This window comes from Nannospalax galili, unplaced genomic scaffold, assembly GCF_000622305.1.
Source record: "Nannospalax galili isolate Female #2095 unplaced genomic scaffold, S.galili_v1.0 scaffold138, whole genome shotgun sequence".
In the NCBI taxonomy this organism is placed as follows: domain Eukaryota; kingdom Metazoa; phylum Chordata; class Mammalia; order Rodentia; family Spalacidae; genus Nannospalax; species Nannospalax galili.
Genome location: NW_008341333.1, coordinates 1,049,222 through 1,069,601, shown reverse-complemented (window position 1 = coordinate 1,069,601; position 20,380 = coordinate 1,049,222). Strand labels below are relative to the sequence as shown.

General features: G+C 43.0%; 1 protein-coding gene across 2 annotated transcripts in view; it reads right to left on the bottom strand.

The window, feature by feature from the left end:
- The window catches only part of Polr1a (RNA polymerase I subunit A), an 87,819-nt gene that overhangs the window by 42,996 nt on the left and 24,443 nt on the right, over positions 1–20,380 (bottom strand). For both annotated transcript variants that reach the window (XM_008836750.3, XM_008836749.3), the window contains exons 7-13: positions 19,473–19,580; positions 17,698–17,803; positions 17,252–17,414; positions 13,766–13,936; positions 13,072–13,194; positions 10,950–11,180; positions 3,524–3,778 (exon numbers count right to left, since the gene is read on the bottom strand). In XM_008836750.3, coding sequence (XP_008834972.1) covers positions 3,524–3,778; positions 10,950–11,180; positions 13,072–13,194; positions 13,766–13,936; positions 17,252–17,414; positions 17,698–17,803; positions 19,473–19,580 — 1,157 coding nt within the window. The remainder of the gene's footprint in view (positions 1–3,523; positions 3,779–10,949; positions 11,181–13,071; positions 13,195–13,765; positions 13,937–17,251; positions 17,415–17,697; positions 17,804–19,472; positions 19,581–20,380) is intronic.

The following is a 20,380-nucleotide window of genomic DNA, read 5'->3' as shown; positions in this document are numbered from 1 at the left end:
GTTTTTGTGATCCCAAGTCTCCTGGACGTTATCTGTCAGGTCTGTGTTCATGGCAACACAGGCAAACCAAAGTAAAAATAGCTATGCTCACTGACGCTCTCTAAATAGTTTCTGCAAACTTTTCTATGTTTACAGGAATTTAAGAAAATCCTGATCACAGATCTTAAAGATATTATCATTTGACTGTTAAATGCTAGGCAACATTAAGCCCATGTTTCATAACCAAGGGTACAGGAACTCACAAATGTAACTATGGAGAAACGCCAGCAGTACATGGAATTTAACCTCATATACTAATTCAAACGCTAAGGATTCTTATCAAGTGTCAACACTATGACAACCAGCTCTATGAAAACACAAATATAATTATTATAGATGGACTGAAAAGTGCCACAGATGTAAGACAAGATCAGATGGACTGCACAGCTCTTCTTATAAAGGCTTAGAGTTATTAACATAAATAAAAAATTATCCTCTACATGTTATTCCAGAGATAGTCTTGTTTTGCTTGGGGGAAAATTGCAAACCAGTATTACATATTTGATTCATCCCATATTATAAACTCTTCACTCCTGTTTTCTTCCTTTAAAGAATGTAATTACAAGTTATATGATATATTCAGTGCCTCATCTCTTTTCTCTATCCAAATTCTTCCATGACTGGGAAATTATTTAAAGAGTTAAATTGCTTTCTGTGAAATAATTATGAATTCTAGGAAGAAAAACTGATTAAAGCAATCACTAAGAGTCTACTTCTAATTCTGAATTTCCTAAAACTTGTTTAGGATTAGAAAACAACAACTCTGAATCACAACTCCAGAAAATTGTCAGCTGTCCTGTTTAACACCGCAGCAAAATGACACTCAAATTAATGTCTTCGGTCAGAAGGCTGAGAAAATAGGGTTTTTATGTCTTGAATTTTCTAAGGAGAAGTCAGAAAAGTACATCTCAAGCTTTGTCAAGAATTTTCCACAAAGCACTGGCCCTCAAAAAGCACAAGAAACAGAAGGAAAAAAAAATCTCAGATAAATGAAAAGTTTGATTGTCTTCTTGGAAAAGAAATAGCTAAAGTTCTATTCATCTCATATTTAAAGTAAGAGGACAATACAATGCTTCATACATCCATAATAAACTATACTTTGGTACTAAGGAAGAAAACAGGAGAAATGAAATAATGAACAAAGAAATGTAAACCAAGGGAAGAGAAGCTATACCAATAAACATGACCAAACTACCCAGTCTATGAAGCTTGGGGTCTAGAGCACCACAAGGAAGAAAAATAACTAAGAGTGTTTAGTTCTTAGTATCTCAAGAAAAAAAGTCCAAAAGTAATGGGTTTTTTGTTTAATGAAAGGACTCTTGACATTTTAGGATTTTGCCACAAAAGACATGCTTTAATTTTAATAACCGCAAGTAAAAATAAGGATTTCCCCTCTTGACATTTATACTGAAGGCTAAACAAAATATGCCACAATCAAAAGCTTAACTTTACTTTTGACAAAACAAACTGACAGAGAACTTCCAGGCCATCCTCAAGGTTTTTCCTTTTTATGAAATCAATTTAAGGGCTGAGGAGCTAGCTCAGGGTTTGATTCCTAGTACTAAAAGAATTTTTTAAAAATTTTACCTTGGTTCTGCTTTTATCTCTTAAATGTAAGACCAATCTACAACTCAAGGTACATGAACATATGACTCCATGGGGATTCAAAGAGGCCAGTCCTTTGCAGGGCACATCATAAGCCGAGGCTGCCTGTTGCTTTACAGAATAGAACATTCAAATTCACTAGTGTGAGGACTTGAGAGTACTCTGCTCCCCATGTACCTACTGACCAGTCACCTTGCCAGCAACTCACTTGCTGCTTCCAGGTAGTGTCTCTGATCAAACAAGACTCTTTCTCTAGAGTGAAAGAGCTTGAACAGTTCCCTGGGGCCATGTCCTGCCTATGCCTCTAGCCCCAGTCCTAGCAGTCAAGTGTGCAAATTGCTTAGAGCGGTGCTTGCCCAGGACCTGCTAAATAAATGACAGCTTTTTACTGCCACCACTCCTACAGCAACTTCTATTATTATTATTATTACTATTTTTTTTGGAGGGGGGGGGTCTTTTTGAGACAGGGTCTCCCCATAGCCCCATCTGTCCTGGAACTCACTATGTAGACCAGGCTGGCCTTGAATTCACAGAGATCCACCTGCCTCTGCCTCCCTAGTGCTGAGATTAAAGGAGTGTGCCACCACGCCCAGCCGCTAAAATTATTTTTATGACTTTTACTAATGACATGAAAAGACAAAGAAACAATATTCACATTAGCTAAATCATTTTTTCTAATTTTTGAGTGATCTTATTAGGCCTGGAACCCCTTCTTACATTTAGTCTTTCTGATACCAATGGTCCACTAAGGTAGGTAGAGAAGACAAAGTTAAACTCAAACTGGAGCCAATGGTACACTGGTGTGGCCGACTGCCGAGGAGGCAATGGATCTCTTTGAGCAGCTTCCAGCATTCCCTGGTATACAGCTTTCCATCTCTACTGGAGAACCAACACCACAAGGACCTGAGAGCTTCCCGTTCTTCCCTCCTACTTCAGTGACCTCAGGCAAATTACATTCTTCGAGTGTAGACATTAATAGCATCTACCACTAAGGACTGTGGGCAATGTGAAATAAGAAGCTTCCAAAGTGCTTTGTACAGTGTCTGGCACTGTAAACACGCTTGGTAAATGGTACCTGTGGTTTGCATTACTATTTCTAATCCTTTCAGATTCCACCACAGTCCAAATGAATGATGTATATCTGCATCTGTGAATCACTACAATAAAAACTGCTTACACTTTAAAAAAAAGTCTCAGGCCTTTGGGCAGGTGGTAAGGGTAAAGTGGAAACTGGAATATACTCCACCCTTTTTCCTATGGCCTGGCCCCTTCTTTGCTCTGTTCCTCCTGTGACCACACACTGACTTAGACCCCTGACATTTCTGTGAACAAGTCAGCTGGCCAAGGGCAGTAGGAGAAAAGTTACATATTCTTTCCACGTGCTATTTGGATAGCTCTGACCACATAAGAATTGCCAGTGAGGAATAACCTTGGAGGAAAAAGGAAGGATTCAAAGAAGAGATGCCTTCATGGGCTGCAAGGAGATTTCATACGAGCCCCTAGGGTTAAGTTGCCTCTAAAGTAGGCTCATCAGAACTCAAGGGGTCAGTCTTCTGTAGGTGTTTCTCATCTGGATGCTTAACGCTTTCCAGGCCAGTAAAGAATCCAGACATGTCTGGAAGAGCTGTTATTCAGCTACTGAATTCAGCTCTCTAGGTGGCTACCCCAAGTTTTCTCTGAACTACATTTTAAGTCACAACAAGATAAAAACTTTTCCCTGCTTTTAGGCATCCAGAGGGCTGAAAACCCCACCTTAAAGAAACTAGGACCTTCTGTTCTACATACTCCTGTCCTGGAGCTACCCAACAACTAGGGCCCAGGTTTAACATGCCAAGTCATGATGGTGATGACCATGAAAAGGCTTCAAGGTCAGACATACCTTGGGAACAAGATATTGCTGATCAGTGCAGGCCAGGACGTAAGCTTCAGCTCGGCCCAGTTCACTCTGGGGGAAGTGAGCGTTCATCTCGTCTCCATCAAAATCAGCGTTGTAGGCCTTGCAGTTGGCATAGTGGAGGCGTAGGACTTTTTCTTCAGGCAGGATTCGGGCACGATGGGCCTGGATGGAGGGTCTGTGCAGAGTGGGCTGTCGATTCAGTAGGAGAATGTCCCCATTCTTCACATGCCGGCATACCTGAGGACATAGAATGAAGAGCAGGTGGGTGACTGTGGGAGCTTCAGCATCGTCACTGCTCCTTCCAAGGGCTCACCAAACCTCAGTCTCAGTGGGTTCTGCCTGTGGCATGTTCTAGTCAACGAAATGCAAGAGGAATTTTGTTATACAAATAGAAACTCCAGAAACTTGAGAAATACTGCCAGGTCCCTCTGCCCTCGGCCTTTCACAACCCAGATCCTGCCTCTGGGCCTAGTCGTATAAACAACAGACAAGACCACAGGTCTCTGTCTATTAATCATTGCCTTTTTCAGAGACGTACAGCCTTCCCAGAGCCCTGGATGCCAATGAGAGCAAACAAAGAAATGAACTGAATTCCTGAAAGCTGAATGCTTCCAAGTAACCATAAACCCTAGATTTGAAAGAACTAGACAAAGATTTCTCAAATCCGGAACCCAAGTTCACACATGAATTCCATGACCTAGAAGTAATTAGCCTAACTACACACAGCACTGCCAGGATTAGAAGACAGGGCTTTTGATTCTCAGTCCAGGGCCCTCAGAAACATCCCACACTTAAAAAAGTCAAAACAAATTTAAAAACTGTCATAATCTTTTGGGAAAATAGTCTGAAAATAGCCCTTAGAACATTTGAAACACATTTCCTTTTAGTCTTTCAGAAACAACAATAATAATGCAAGGTAAATGAATTTGTTCACTCAGCAGTGTTTATGGTAGCAAAAAAGTAGGAATAACCTAACTGCCTCACAAAAATGGCAATAAACCCCAGCACGTCCACATTACAGAATGCTATATAACAATAACAAAGGCTCAGTTAGATCAATACCAGTCTGTATGTGACAACAGAAGTATTAGGACACAGAAAAAAAGTCCCAGTAGCATTAAGGAGAAAGGGCGCAGTGACTGTTACTGTGCGGCAAGTGTATATGGGAAGAAGGGCCTAGGACTTTGTTAAGCTATTACTGTGGCTTCTGGGACATGGACACAAAAGGAAGGATGGTTAAAGCACAGAGTGAGACTTTAACCATCACAAATTTCAGTACTTAATATTCATATTGAGGGGCTGGAGAGATGGCTCAACGGTTAAGAACACTTGGCTGTTCTTCCAAAGGACCCAGGTTCGATTCCCAGCACCCACACTGCATCTAACAACCATCTGTAACACCAGTTCCAGAGGATCTGATGGCTCTTCTGACCTCTTCGGGCATTGCACAACATGGGAGCATTCATACACATGCAGGCAATACACTCATATACATAAAATTAGTAAATAAATTTTTATTTTTTATTCTATGTGTATGAGTTTTATGCCTGCATAAGTGTGAGTACTCCCAGGTCATGCATTGTCCATGGAGGACAGAAAAGGACACTGGAGTCCCTGGAGCTGGAGTTATAGACGGTTGTTGGCCACCATGTGGGTGCTGGGATTTGAACCTAGGTCCTCTGCAAGAACAGCCAGTGCTCTTAACCACTGAGCCATCTCTCCAGTCCCCAATTACTATTATTATTATTATTATTATTATTATTATTATTGGTCTTTTTGAGACAGGGTCTCCGTATAGCCCCAGCTGTCCTGGAACTCACTATGTAGACCAGGCTGGACTTGAACGCACAGAGATCCACCTGTCTCTGCCTCTCAAGTGCTGGGACTAAAGGTGTGTGCCACTATACCTAGCACCCCCAAAATATTTTTTTAAAAATAATAAAAATTTAAAAAAGAAGAAAGAGAGAAAAGAAGGGAGGGAAGGAAGGGTGTACCAGTGAGATGACTCAGAAGGTAAAGGTGCTTCTTGTCAAGGCTGATGACCAGAGTTTGATCCCTGCGACCCAAATGGTTGAATGAGAGAACTGAGTCCTGAAAGTTGTCACTCTGACTTCCACATACATGTCGAGGCATGTGTGCCCCCCCCACCCAAAAAATAAATGTAATAAGAAAGCAAGAGCTACAGACTGAAGAACAGTAAGTAATTTCACCCTTTAAAGACAATCACTGTTCATACTTTTGCCCCTACAAATCTAGTCTGTCATGTTCTTTTGACAGAACACCTCTCCCGTAAATCTGGCTTTAAAAACATAAAAGCCACTTTAAGTAACAACTGCACGAGGGCTGGAGAGATGGCTCAGTATTTAAAAGTACTGGCTATTCTCACCAAGGACCCATGTTCAGTTCCAGCATCCACTAACAACTGTCTGTGACTCCAGCTCCAAGGGACTCTAACACCCTCTTCTGACTTCCCCAGGCATTGCATGGCATGAATACAGTTACACACATGCAGGCAATACACACATACACATAAAATAAAAATAATACGTAAAATATTTTTAAAAATACTGCGTGACGGTAATTCCCACCCACTAGAGCACTGTGAATGTGTCCCAAAGGAATACAGATACTTGGTAATGCCTCTCCCTACCCCAAATCTCCTGAGTGACATCAGTTAAATGGTGGGAGGAAACAAGTGCAGTATGCTCATCTGTGGTCCACATTTAAGAGGGTACAAGGGAAGCTGGGACACAGGCTATAAAGAGATGTTTTCTCCTCCATATTCCCTGTCAGTTCTACTCAACGTTCTCTGCAGCTCAGGAAAGCAGAGAAAGGCTCCCTCAAATACTAAAGGCAGTCCTTAAAGCACCTACCATGGAATCTGTGTTTTCACTCCCCAAGGAATGCAAATCTTCCTTTCCCTATGCCCAAGCCCTCTGTTTCCAAGGAGACCTGAACTCCAGGGATTTCCATGAGCATCTGCCCAGGGCACTGGCTGCTCAATGCGTCACAGAACCTGAAGTTTTCTTTCTTTAGCTTCTCAAGGGAAAAGATGGCTAGACCTCTGGCTCAGGTCCAAGAACCCAGGCTGGGCCCAGGATCTGAGCATAGTGAATTCATGACATCCTCCAGTGTAAGCAAACTCACTGCAGCTGGGAAGAGACACAGGCCAGTCTGGTAGGCACCAGCCAATCCAAACAGAAGCCCTGGAGCCCAGAGTGCTCCTCCTGCCAACCTAAACCCAAGGTCTTTCCTTTCTCTTGTGTCTAAATAAATACTGTGGTGGAAATTAGTGTGCCCCAGAGCCCGGGTCAGAGTTTCCAGAGGTAGGCTTGACGCCAATAGCTGCTTAGGGCAGCTGCTGGGCAAGGAAAAGAGCCTAGGCTGTCTTGACCACTTCCTTTTTTACAAGGCCCAGGGGAAGGGACAGAGGTTACCCTCTCACAGGGGAAATGACCCTTCTGTCAACCTTTCCCCTTCTCAACTAACCTGTAGTTAATTCCTAATCTCCTTCCTAGCCACCTCTCCCAGCCCTTCAGCCCTGTCCCAAGCTCTATGAAATGACTAGTCTTTCAGAATGACAAATTAGAAGTACCTATATGTCTCAATCCACATAGAAGTATTGTATATAACACTGTTGAGATTTTAGAAAATGAAGCTTTCCACAGTCCTGTTGAAAGAACTGCTTTCTTCCATAAAGTCCCTTCCTGTCTTTGCCTACCAGTCATGGGATTGAGGAATTCAAAGGCAGAGAGTTGGGTGCATGCACAGGGGTGACACAATGTAGAGGGAGACAGAAGGACGGACACTGTGCTGGGGAACATATCGGGTACGCAACATGGGGTTCCAGAGAGGTAAACTAGTTTGCAGGCTGGCCACCTGGTTTTGAAAATAAATATTTTCTGACACACACCCATTTGCCTACTGATGCTGTCATGCTAGATAGTAAGAGCTGAGTAGTTACAAGGGCCTATGAGGCCAACTAGGCTGAAATATTTACTATCCATTCCCAAGGAAAAGAGGGCTGGGCTGAGACCAGAAGGAAAAGAAGGGGTTAGTTAGCCAGGCAGTCATGGGAGAGCAAAGAGTTCCAGACAGGGGAGCAGCATTTGCAAAGCCTGAAGGGAGATGGAGCCAGCACTGACTGACCAGCTGAACACAGAGCTTAAAATAGGTTGGGTTGAGAGGTGGGCCAGTGGTGAGGCAAAGATAACATGAGGTCCCATGAGCCTACTAAGGATCTGTGCTACAGTAGGAAAACAATGAACTGGACCACCCTATTCTGGCTCACTGCTGCTCAGGAAATCTTTCATCTGCTTCCTGTGAATTGACTAGCACACCACAGCTAGGCAACCTTGCCTTCCAGGACCTCCTGCCTCGCCCTTTATCTATCCTTCACCTGGTTTCCCACAGAGGAAACCAGGCCACTGCTTTATCCTCATACCAATAATGTCTGACCATTTCTGATTTCCTTTCAAATGTCCCCAGCCACTTACTGCCTGTTTCCTCAGCACAGGGACTCTGAAATCTGGCTCCTTCTACCCTGTTCACAAATGAACTTCATTTGACCCTATGACTATATGCAAGAGATAGATACAGACACAAACTTAGCAAGCCCAGCCCTATCCCTCCTCTAACTCCCCCTCTGCTCCCACATTTCAGCCCTCCAGCGGACCTACTTTTTCTCTCCATCATACTCTGTTAAGTGAGTTTAATATTTGGATAGTCTTTGCTTCTACAGTCTTACAATCTAAGTCCTGCATTTCTGCTTTTTACAGTTTCTTAGTTTCTCCATTATTATCTCAAAATTAGAAGGGCTCAAAAGTATCTCCTTCCTTGGCACCCCATTCTCTCCTGATGGAAATAATGGCTCATGTTCATCTCTTCTCTTTCTCACCATGTCCCAGAGATCGAACTCAGGTCATCAGGCTTGGGGGCACACTCCTTTACCTGCTGAGCCATCTTGCTAGGTAAATTCATTTCCTAAGCATCATGCACAAAAAGTCACTGTCCCCTATCGCTGTACCCCGTGGTGTTCACCATACTAGTCAGTAATATTCAATATATTTACGTACTTATTTATTAGCAGTCCCTTTTGGGTCAGGTACACAGTGCTTTGCAAAGACTAAGCATTTAGCTGGACTCAGTTACAACACAAGCCCTCACTGTGTTGTCTCAAAACTCCTCTCATTTTTACTGCGACCATTTAAACTTGAGTGAAGAGAAAAATTACTTCACAATTGTATGAGTCTACCGAAAGTTAAGTAAAATGTACCTTGCTTCTTTTTGTATTCCTCACATAGCTCCTAGTAAAAAACTCCCACCACTTAAGAAAGGCAGAATAGGGGCTGGACAGATTGCTTAGCGGTTAAGAGAATGTGGATCCCAGCATCTACATCTTGTAACTATAGCTAGCTCCAGGGGATCCAACAACCTCTTCCATCTCTACAGGCACTCAAACACAAGTGTGCATATACACACATACTGATATACACACACATATAAATAAAAAACAAAATATTTTAAAAAAGAAATATTAGCTGGGCATGGTGGCACATGCCTTTAATCTCAGCACTCAAGAGGTAGCTGAGATTGAGACTAGCCTGGTCAACATAGTGAGTTCTAGACCAGCTGAGGCTACGGGGGGTCCCTTTTTCAAAAAAACCAAAAATAAATACTAAAGGCAGAATAATTTAAGAACCTGAGAACAAACCTGACTTAATGCACTAGAAAAGAACAATATGAGTGCCTTGACCTGATCTGTCTGAATGACGACCCTGTCACAAAAACAAAATGGCAGAATTAACTCAATTAGAGTTACTACCCGGCCTGAGAAGAGCTGAGAATAAGAAAAGCAAGAGGACTGGCCTGCGCACAGCAGCGCTGAAAAACAACAGGAGCCAACGGTCACCGTGCCAGGCCAAGAGCCTCTTCTCTGTTCCTTCAAAGTTCTTTCGATGCTGATGAAACTCTGTAGAGCTTGGAGTCATTAAACTATAGTTAGCCACTGAGTATGCGAGGTCGAGGGCAAGGAGAGTCACTTAGCTGTACAGATGGGAACAAAAATGCAGTTGGTGACCTCCTGACTCCGGGCTTCTGAGTCAAACTCAAATGGAATCCATTTCACTCCAAAACCTTCTGCTTCTGGTGCTTGCTTAGGGGTCCTCTGCTACTCTCCTCTTATCAAGGTTGCCCACTAGTTGGCACAGACCTAGATGTTGTCAATTGCTGATATCATGTCCTTAACAACACTACTAATCAACCATACATACTTTATAGTGGAAACTGAAAATGACTCATAACATAGCTGTGCTGGTTGGTTTTCTGTCAACTTGACAAAAACTAGGGACATCTGGGAAAACAGACCCTCAACTGAGGAATTTCTTCCATCGGACTGGCCTATGGCCTTTTCTTGATTGTTAATTGATGTAGGAGGGCCCAGCCCATTGTGGGTGGTGCCATCTCTAGGCAGGTGGGCCTGGGATGTATCAGGAAGGTAGTTGAGCGAGCCAGTAAGCAGCATTCCTTCATAATCTTGAGTTCCTGCTCTGACTTCTGTCAGTGATGGACTGTGACCTAGGAATTCTAAAAGCTAAATAAACCCTATCTTCCCCAAGTTGATTCTGGTCAGTGTTTCATCATAGTAACAGAAAGCAAACTGGTACAATAGCGCTATGAACAGGTATTAGGTATTAGCAATAGCTCTAGACTGAAGCATTAGTAAAAACCCACTGGTTATCAGTTATCACTGGCAGGCAACGCTTTCTTCCTGTAAAGTTCTTCAGCTTTAGCACACAGAAAAACCTCTGGAGAGCCTGTTAAAAGACAGCTGAGGAAAAAAAAAAAAAAAAAACAGCTGAGCCCCATTCCCAGAGTTGCTAATTTGCTAAGAGGAGTGTGGGTGGTTTGAATGAGAATGTCCCCATAGGTTCTAAGTATTTGAATACTTGGCCCCAGTTGGTAGCTCTGATTTGGGAAGGTCATGGAATCCCTAGGAGGCAGTCTTGCTGGAGGGAGTACTTCACTAGGGGCAGGCTCTGAGAGTTCATAAGTCTCTGTCCCACATCCCACTTCCAGCTGATCTCTCTGCTTCCCATGTCTCCTTGAAAGGTGAGCACTCAGCTTTCTGTTCTGACTGCCTCTCACCATGATGGACTCTTATCCCTCTGGAACCTGAAGCTAGATCAACTCTTCCTTCTAGAAGTTGCCTTGGTCATGGTGTTTTATCACAGCAACAAAAAACTAACTAATACAAGGGGTGAGGGCTATGGTCTAACTGTATTTCTCCCAAGCTTGAAGAGAGCTGCTACTGATCTGAGGACCATCCTTTGAACAGTCTTGTTCAATGGAAGCATGGAGGAGTCAGACAGAAACTAGGTAGTCCTGGCCAAAACCACATACTACTCACAATTTTTGTTCCCTGGGGCTTAGGAGGCCCTGTGGCCGGTGTTAGGAGCTGTTTGGCCACAGCTTCTCTCTGGGTAGCGTCCACTGCACTCAGGGCCATGCGACTTCCATCCTCATTGATGACCATGGAGGCTCCCGGGTGCACATTGGGTCCATTGATGACTGCCTGCCTCAATTCTTGCACATTCCAGGGAGTAACTGGCTGAGGGTAGGTCAATTTTGTGGCAAATACCTGGAAACAAGGAGTAAGAGTAGAAATTCAGGATAGGTAAATAAAGGTCATAGAGATGCAAAATACAACTTAACAGGCTGCCTGATCCCTTCCCCACCCCGACCCCTGCGAGCTGTGGGGAGCTTCCCTCCCCCAACACCACCCCCACGAGCTGTGGGGAGCTGTCTGCTCAGTCAACAAGGCCTTTCTACACATAAAGCAGTATCTGCTCTTCTCTGCAGTCATTTTGCTAAACTCCCTTAGGTGAATAAACAGAGCAAAATTTTTTTTAAACCCACGCTGAAACTTCATCCTCTTCCTGTCTGTCAATAAAGTCAATGTCCCTAAAGAAAGGACAGCGTAGAGCAACTTAAGACAAGTGGCAAAATGCCTGTCTTTGAAGCACTGCACTGTTGCCCACCCTGGCAGATATCACTGACTGCTCAGGGTATGTCTGCCGAGTCCAGACACGGCACCAGAAAGTGGCACATGAGATGAAATGGATTTGGAATTCTGACACTGAAAACATGAGTGTGCTCCGTTAAGGCTAGATCTGTGACCTGCTCTAAAACAAATGAGTTCTCTAGTTGAGTGAATTTCATTTGATATGTCAAAATGCACATAGACACATGAAAGACTCTAAATGCTAGGAAGTACCACACAGAAGAACTTGCCTAACTTTCCAGTTCTCTGCATAATAGCAATTTATGAGCGCTCCCTACCCCCATGCCCATGTTCCCATCTCCTCAGCCTGCTCTACTTTATGCTGGATGTGCTTGTTTACCATGTGTCCACCACTTGGCCCACAGTTCTGGGAGGCAGTGCTCTGGTGTGTATGTGGCTCCCTGCCCTCTCTTTATAGCTTTATCTCACCTACCTCACCTCCCTGCTCCCAAAATACCAGTCAGCAGTAATATATTGGAAGGGGGGGAGGGCAGTTTTACCCATTCTGCTCTTCCTGATCACTCTGTAACACCCACAGGCCTCCACAGCCCTGAGAACTGGGGCAGGGTAGAGGCAAGCAGGGAAATAATACAAGAGACCCTCTTCAGGGTACAAAGCAAAGCGAAAGTTAGAACTCTTTGAAGGTAGAAAGGGAGGCCACATTAAAGGTTTCCTCCAAAGCTAGGGACACTAGGCAATATGAGGTCAAAGCCAGAGAGGAAATGAACATGTCCTGGGCCTTTCTCCCAGGATTCAGACTTGGGAAAATCACAACTGATTTCACAATGCATAGCCCAGCTTCCTGGGAGGCAGTGGGCACAGGGTAGAGCCTTCCTTGCACGTCTCCTAACACATGAGACCCTTGCCACTAAGACCAAGTGTGCCCTCAAATCAGAACACTTTAGCTCTGCTCATTACCAGCTCCCAAGAGTCAGGGTGGCACATAAGGAAATGAAACTCGGCACAGAGGGAGTTAAACCATCTTCGCATTATTGACCTCAAGACCCATTAAGGAGGAAGTCAACTGAAGAGCTGCTGCTAATGAACACCAAAGCTTTTTTCCCAAGGTGGGGAAGTGAGAAAAGGAAGTTGGCTCACCAAGGGAACGTTAATGGGTGAGTGGGGTGAGCCACTTACTCCAAGAGGAACTGAGAGAGTGGATGACACCAAATGCCACGTCTCTGGGGGGCTTTCTCTCTTTCCTCTGCCAAACACCCAAGGATACACATTCCCAGTGGTACTGAAATCCCCTTCCTCTCCCGTCAATTGGACAAGGAATGTTTAAAGACTAGGTCAAGATGAGAAGGAGTAAGATATAGTAATAGGACATGGAAGGATGTGGCTCTTCCTCCACATGAGAAGCAGCAGAAGCCATTACCACCGGTGTCCTGATGATCTATACCACACTGTCCTCTGTCCCCTATGGCATGCCACCATAGCAAAACGAGCTCCCTCCCCAAACACACACCATGGGAATGCCAATTTCATTGGTGTTGATGTACATGTCTGGGCAGATAACCGAGCGGGCTGCGTAGTCAACTCGTTTTCCCATCATGTGCTTTCGGAACAGGCCTTCCTTCTTCTCTAGAATCTGTAAAGAGCAAAATAGTGAAAGAACATTAAATAATTCAGTTATGTTTATGATTTTTCTATACAAACGTGTATAAAATGTTCACTTGTAAAAATATGGAGGGGACTGGAGAGATGGTTCAGTGGTGAAAAGCACTGGCTACTCTTACAGAGAGGACTGGGGTTCAGTTCCCAGCACCCATATGGCAGCTAACAACCACCTGCAACTCCAGTGCCAGTGGATCTGACACCCTCTTCTGGCGTCCACAGGCATTGCATGCACATGGTGTACATACATATATGTAGGCAAAACACTCAGACACATAAATATAAATAAATAAATTTTTTTTAATGTAGAAGGAGTCAGGCATGGTGGCACAGGACTTTAATCCCAGCACTCGAGAGGTAGAGGCAAGTGGATCTCTTGTATAATCAAGGCCAGTCTGGTCTACAGCAAGTTCCAGGCCAGCTAGGGCCACAGGGAGACCCTGTCTCAAAAAAGCAGATAGGAGCTGGGGATGTGGATCAGTTGTTAGTTGCTTGTTACTACTCACTCTCATCAATTAGCAAAGGCAATCCAATTTACTGCTCACCTGTCTGATGCCAGGGTACTTTTCCAACATTAATTTGTCCATCTCACTATCAAACACAATATTGACATGGCTCTGAAGACGAATCCAAATGTTGTAAAGTTTGTCTGTGAGAGACTGGCCTGGAAGCATACTTAAAAAGGATCGGTCTATAGCAACTGAAGAGTCTTTTTCCTGGGAAGATAAAAAAAGTCAAGAAAAAAGCTGGGTGTGGTGGCACAGACCTTTAGTCCCAGTACTCGGGAGGCAGAGGCAGGTGGATGGCTGGTCTACATAGTGAGTTCCAGGCCAGCTGGGACTACAGGCAGACCCTGTCTCAAAAAGACTTTAAAAATAAAAAAAAGAAAAGAAAAAGAAAAATCAAGAAAATAGGGATGATTAAGAAAAAACTTCCTTTTGACCCTTGATCTGACAAAGAGCTCTAGAGTTTATCTTTGGAGGTGACAGATGATGGCAAAAGTGCTAATAAACCAATCTTTTTAGTATATATCAATAGAACATTAGCTTCATTACACATCTATAATCTGCTTGTCTCTTTCTTGTAGTGATACAATCTCAAAATTTACAAGCATACCAGAGTACATACCTATAAAATAAATCAGCACTTGGGAGGAGGCAGAAAAATCAGGTTGAGACCAGCCTGGGCTATACAGCAAGATCCTGTTTCAAAAAACAAAACTAAGAAAAAAATTTGTAAGTGAGGGCTGGAGAGATGGCTCCATGGTTAGGAGCACTGGCTGTTCTTATGGAGAACCTGGTTCAGTTTCCAGCATCCACATGGTGGCTAACAACTGTTGGTAACTTCAGTTCCTGGGGATCTGATGCCCTTTTCTGGCCTCTGAGAGTATTACAAATACAAGTTCACTCATATACATGCAAACAAAACACTCATACACATAAAATAAATAAATTATAAGTAGGCTCCTTTCCCTAAGCTTAAGTATTTATCTAATTATCCAATTCTTTTTTTTTTTGGTCTTTTTTTTTTTTTTGAGTCAGGGTCTCCCTGCAGCCCCAGCTGGCCTAGAACTCACTATGTAGACCAAGTTGGCCTCAATTTCACAGAGATCTGCCTGCCTCTGCCTCCCAAATGCTGGGATTAAAGACATGCACCACTGAAGCCAGCTTTTATCCAATCCTTTAAAAAATTTCTATCCCTGGTCCTGTTTCCTCTTCTGTCTGCCCAGGGAAGATAAATACAGAGGTCCTAGACTGTGTTAGAGCACTAGCTACCGACACTGTCTGACTGGCTCCATCCAGCTGCATATGACGTAGGAGATAGGGTGGGTCAAATGAGAGAAAAAACTTCAGTGTGTCAAGAGTGGCAGAAGTGAGGGTAGGTGAAGGTCCAAGAGATGAGAATGTCATGAGGATCCATTAGTGATAAAGACGACTTGTCCTCAACCACAAGGAAGAGTCATCATTAATCACATGGAGGGTAGATACAGCTCTTCAGGCAATGTTCTGGCCCTTTCATCACCTGCATGATCACAGGGACCCTTCTAGTCTAACTCACTGCTTGCAGCATTTGCTGGTTCTGGGCCATGTGATGACCGGTTAAATGAGTGAGACATTGCCCACTGGCTTGCTGACATATCCAACTAGCACAGCTCCTGGAAAGCATTGCCATGGAAACAGCCGAGCAATAAGAGCAGGAAAGAAGCAAGAATATGTCCAAATAATCAGATGGAAGTTAATATACCATTCAGGGGCTGCTGTTTTGTTCTATAGAGATCAAACCTTTTTTTTTTTTTTTGGTCTTTTTGAGATAGGGTCTCCCTGTAGCCCCAGCTGTCCTGGAACGTACTATGTAGACCAGGCTGGCTTTGAACTCACAGACATCTGACTGCCTCTGCTTCCCAAGTGCTGGGATTAAAGGCATGCACCACCACACCCGGCCATCAAAACTTTTTTTAAAAAATATTTTTATTTTATTTTTTAAATATTTATTTGTGTGTATATACAGATATATGTATATAGCTATAGATACATACAGTTTTTTGTTTGTTTGTTTGTTTTTTGCCTTTTTGAGATAGGGTCTCCCCGTGGCCACAGCTAGTTTGGAATTCACTATGTAGACTAGGCTGGCCTCCATCTTAAGAGTTCTGCCTGCCTCTGCCTCCTGAGTACTGGGATTAAAAGCATGAGTCGTGATGCCCAGCTACATTTTAATTAAAAAAGACTATTTTATTGTTTATTTTATGTATATGAGCATACTGCCTGCCATGTATATATAAGTGTACCTATGCTGTGCCAAAGCCCAAGGAAGTCAAAGGAAAGTGTCAGATTCCCCTGGAACTGGAGTTACAGACAGTTGTTAGATACCATACGGGTGCTGGGAATCGAACTTGGGTCTTCTACAAGAGCAGCCAGTGCTCTTAACTGCTGAGCCATTTCTCCAGCCCCCATTTTAATTTTTGGTTTAATGTATGTTTATGTATGACCAGGTGGAAGTCAGGGGACAACCTGTAATAGTTGGTTCTTTTGTTCTACCATGTGGGACCCAGGGACCATCAAATCATCAGGGTCTGTGGCTGACACTTTTACCTACTGAGTCATCTCACTGGATGTTGACAAAGCTTGTTCCAATTTTCAAGGGACACTGAAATGAAAGTCTCAACCCTAGTCACTAGATTTGGCTATCCTATGGTTTTCTGACTCCCAAAATGAACCAGATTCTGGAAATGGCAACTCTTTTCTTACACTGAGGATCTGTTAAAAGCACACTTACACTGACCAATCAGAAAACCTAAACAGAACCAGAGAACGCTCCAAGGACTAGTTACCCAAAGCCTAAGAGCCTAAGAGACAGTGGCACCACCTTGTGACAGGCCTGGTTGATGGCCAGACTGTCTTAGCAACTCACAGGGAGTCTGAGGGCCCAGTCTACCCAAGGATAGAGAATAACATTTCTATTTGCATTCAGAGTGTATTTCAGAGCTGAGAGTGACCTCAGTAACCTCTCTGAGCACACAATTCACCTTTATAACCACAAGAGAGTTAGTGCAGGGCCCAGAACACTGAAAAGGATAAGGGAATGTAAGAGGGGACAGTCTTACTCTAGGAAATTCCCATTCTACCACACTGCCTTCCTGGCATCAATGCTGGAGACTATAATGAGCCTAAAACAGACATTCTTAAGAGCCCAAGGGAAGGTGACAATTTCTTGTAGTGTTACTGTCAGCTGGTAGCCCAAACAGCCTAGGTATAAAACCCCACAACAAACTGTATACACTGTATAGCGGAGGCGAGTCCAAGAAACTTAAGTGACTCAACTAAGATCACTGACATGGTCATTAGACATAGAACGTAGATTGTAACCCAGATGTACCTATGGTCAGGCCTGTACCTGTCCTGACAACCCACATTACCCATTATGGGTGCCACCCAAGGCAGCCATCATCTTGCAGCACCCAGAGCATCTGTTTCTGCACTGTGCGTGCTTTTGGTTAACCAAGCTTGTGATATCAGCACTGAGGCAACCCTGACCTTGTCTGGAGTGAGTTCTGTCACCTCACAGGGCAGTTTCTGTTCTTGGGCCATCAATGCCAGAAGTTTCCGGATCAGAACTACATCCTTCATGACAGCTTGCAAGTTCACTGTTTGGCCATTAGTAAACATCTGGTCCCCCAGGCGATTGATAGGACGGTACCTGCAGGGTGACACACAGAATCCATGAATGTTCTTCAGTCTCTCTACGTACTTACTGTAACACACCTTAACCTGCTCAAAACACAACTATCCGTGTCTTGAACAATCTGACAGTATAATCAGGCCACATTGTACAATCCTGAACAATCGGACCACAGCCTGCAGCTTCTGGTGGACAACTGCTCAATTTCTCAGTGTCCTGACCCTTCCAGTCCCTCTTATATGTCCTTGGCTCAATTCCTAAGCCCACTTTTTTTCAGGCAAAATAAATTAAAGGGTATTACCTGGAGGGTGGCACCACCACGAAATCCAGAAAGAACACACTGGGGTTGAATCTGGACTCCATGCCAGTATCATCCAGTCCTGAAAAAAGGTAGTTCAGGAAGAATCCTGTATTTGAAACAAAACAACCAAAGAGACTATTGAAGTCTACATAAAAGGGCAGGAAGAACAGTCACAAAAATATTACTAGGGGGAGGGGAGGGCACACACCAGAATATGAGGTAATATGTAGAATAAGAATACCCTTTTTATCTTTTGAAAATAATCCAAAAATAGCCTGTGTGTATGACAGCTTGTATGTAGGTAAGAGGATAGTTCTAAAGACCCTGTAGGGACACTAGTACTTGACTAAGGAAATATGCCATGCAGAGACATGCTTTTTTTTTTTTTTTTTGAGACAAGGTCTCCCTCTACCCCAGTTGGCCTGGAACTCAATGTAGACCAGGTGGGCCTTGAATTCACAGAGATCTGCCAGCCTCTGCCTCCCAAATGCGGGGATCAAAGGTGTATGTCACCACACCTGGCAAGAAATATGTCATGCAAGGACATACTTTTAATTACCCTCCTGGACTAGTAATCTTACATATATAATCAAATGTTGGCTGCTTTGGTAGTTATACAAAATTTATTGGAAATTAAAAACAAAAACATCAAATCAAGGGCTGGGTGTGGTAGCATGCACTTTTAATCCCAGCACATGGGAGGCAGAGGCAGACAGATTTCTCTGAGTTTGAGGCCAGCCTGGTCTACATAGTAAGACCCTATCTATCTCAAAATAAATAAGAAAATGTAAAAAATCAAATGAAAATAAACTTCAACCTTTTAAAAACAAAGTAAAACACAAAAATATCTTCTACATGAGTGGGCCAAGAGTAATCTTCTGCAGGTTGGATCAAAGATGTTTTTAAAGTTTCAGGTGACCTAAAACTGTCAGAGAAAATGATTAAAACATGGGAGGACCTGCTATGGAAGCGATCACGCTACTTTGAAGACTTTCATTCCTGTATCTCTTCAATACCGCACTTGTCGGTAAGAAGCACTTATTATACAGAGTTTAGAGTTGATATCCTAGAACACCTTCTTGGAAGATGGTTCTGAGGACTTAAAATATTCTACATAGATTTTGTTTTGTATTCAAAAGGAAACCGATGGGGCTGGAGAGATGGCTCAGCAGTTAAGAGCAATGACTGCTCTTCCAGAGGACCTGGGTTCTATTTTCAGCACCCACACGGCATCTAACAACCATCAGTACCTCCAGTTCCAGGGGATCCAACACCCTCTTCTGGCCTGAGGGCACTGTACACACATGGTACACTTAAATACATGAAGGCAAAACACATACAAAATAAAAAATAATTTTTCAAAAGGGAACAGATTTCTCTTTTTATAGAGAACTGAAATAAGTAAAAGTCCTAATAAAACATAGTTCATTATTTGATTCACAAAAGGTATTCCTAGATAGTTTTAAAGGTCTTTTAATTACAGGTATCTAAAATAGATGAGTTGTGATGAACTTTCCAGAAATACATCAGTGTAGTAATGACTGGACTCAGTTGTAACAACCACAAGTCTTTGGTGCCAGGTATGACGCCCCTGCTCTTTGATGTCTCTAAGTCAGTGTACCCTCAGCCTTGACCCAAGCTTGCATATGGATTTCGTAAGGGCTTCACAAATTACATTAATTAAAGTAAAATTAATAAAGACAGGGTTAATGACATTAACCAGGAACTTAAAGTCTGGAGCAGAGGGAGGCTATTTCTTTAGTCTGGCACAGTACCTTCATTCTTCCAGATGGCAAAAAGGTGTTCTTGGGCGCTGCTGGGCGTCAGGTATCCTCGTTTTCCCAGCTGAGCTTCTTCAATACCTGGAGCTGCTGGTACCCCTTCTGTAATAGGGTTTACCAATTATTTGTCCTCGTTTTACAAAGTTTGAGACTTGGCCACAAAAATCTATAGGAAAGCATGTTTTCAACACTGGATTTCCACCCTTAGTCTAATTTCCAAAGCAATAAAAACAACGTACTATTATATAAAACCTTAAAACAGAAAAAAGAAAACATTACCCATGGGCCCATCATATCAACATAACTATTTTTACTTTTACCTATTTTTTTCCCAGTGCTTTGGTTTAAGTAAGTACTTAACATGATTGCTAGGCATGGTGGCATAGGCCTGTAATCCCAGTACTTGGGAGCATGAGGCAGGAAGATCTTGAGTTTCTGGCCAGTATGGACTACACAGTGAGACATTACCTCAAAAAAAAAAAAAAAAATCTTGTGCGAATTTATTTTCAACAACACTCTGCTGCAGCAGGATTACCACAAATGCAACTCCAATGTGATCTACATACTGAGTCCCATACCAGCCTGGGCTGCAGTGTAAAACTCTGTCTCAAATGAAACAAACACAACACAGCTTTGCTTATAACGAATTTCCTTACAGTTCAACTCAGTTATATATTCACAAGTCTATTATGAAAAGGCTCAATATTATAAGTGTCCTTTCTCATAACCTATAGATTCAAAACAAACCCAATCGTAATTCCAGAGGGATTTTGAGTACAAATTAACAGGCTGATTCTCAAATAAATATGGAAATCTAAATACTGTAGAATGTTCATAGTAATTTTAAAAAGAATGAGGTAAAGTTTTACTGTAAAGCTACTCAAACCAGTTCACTACTAGAA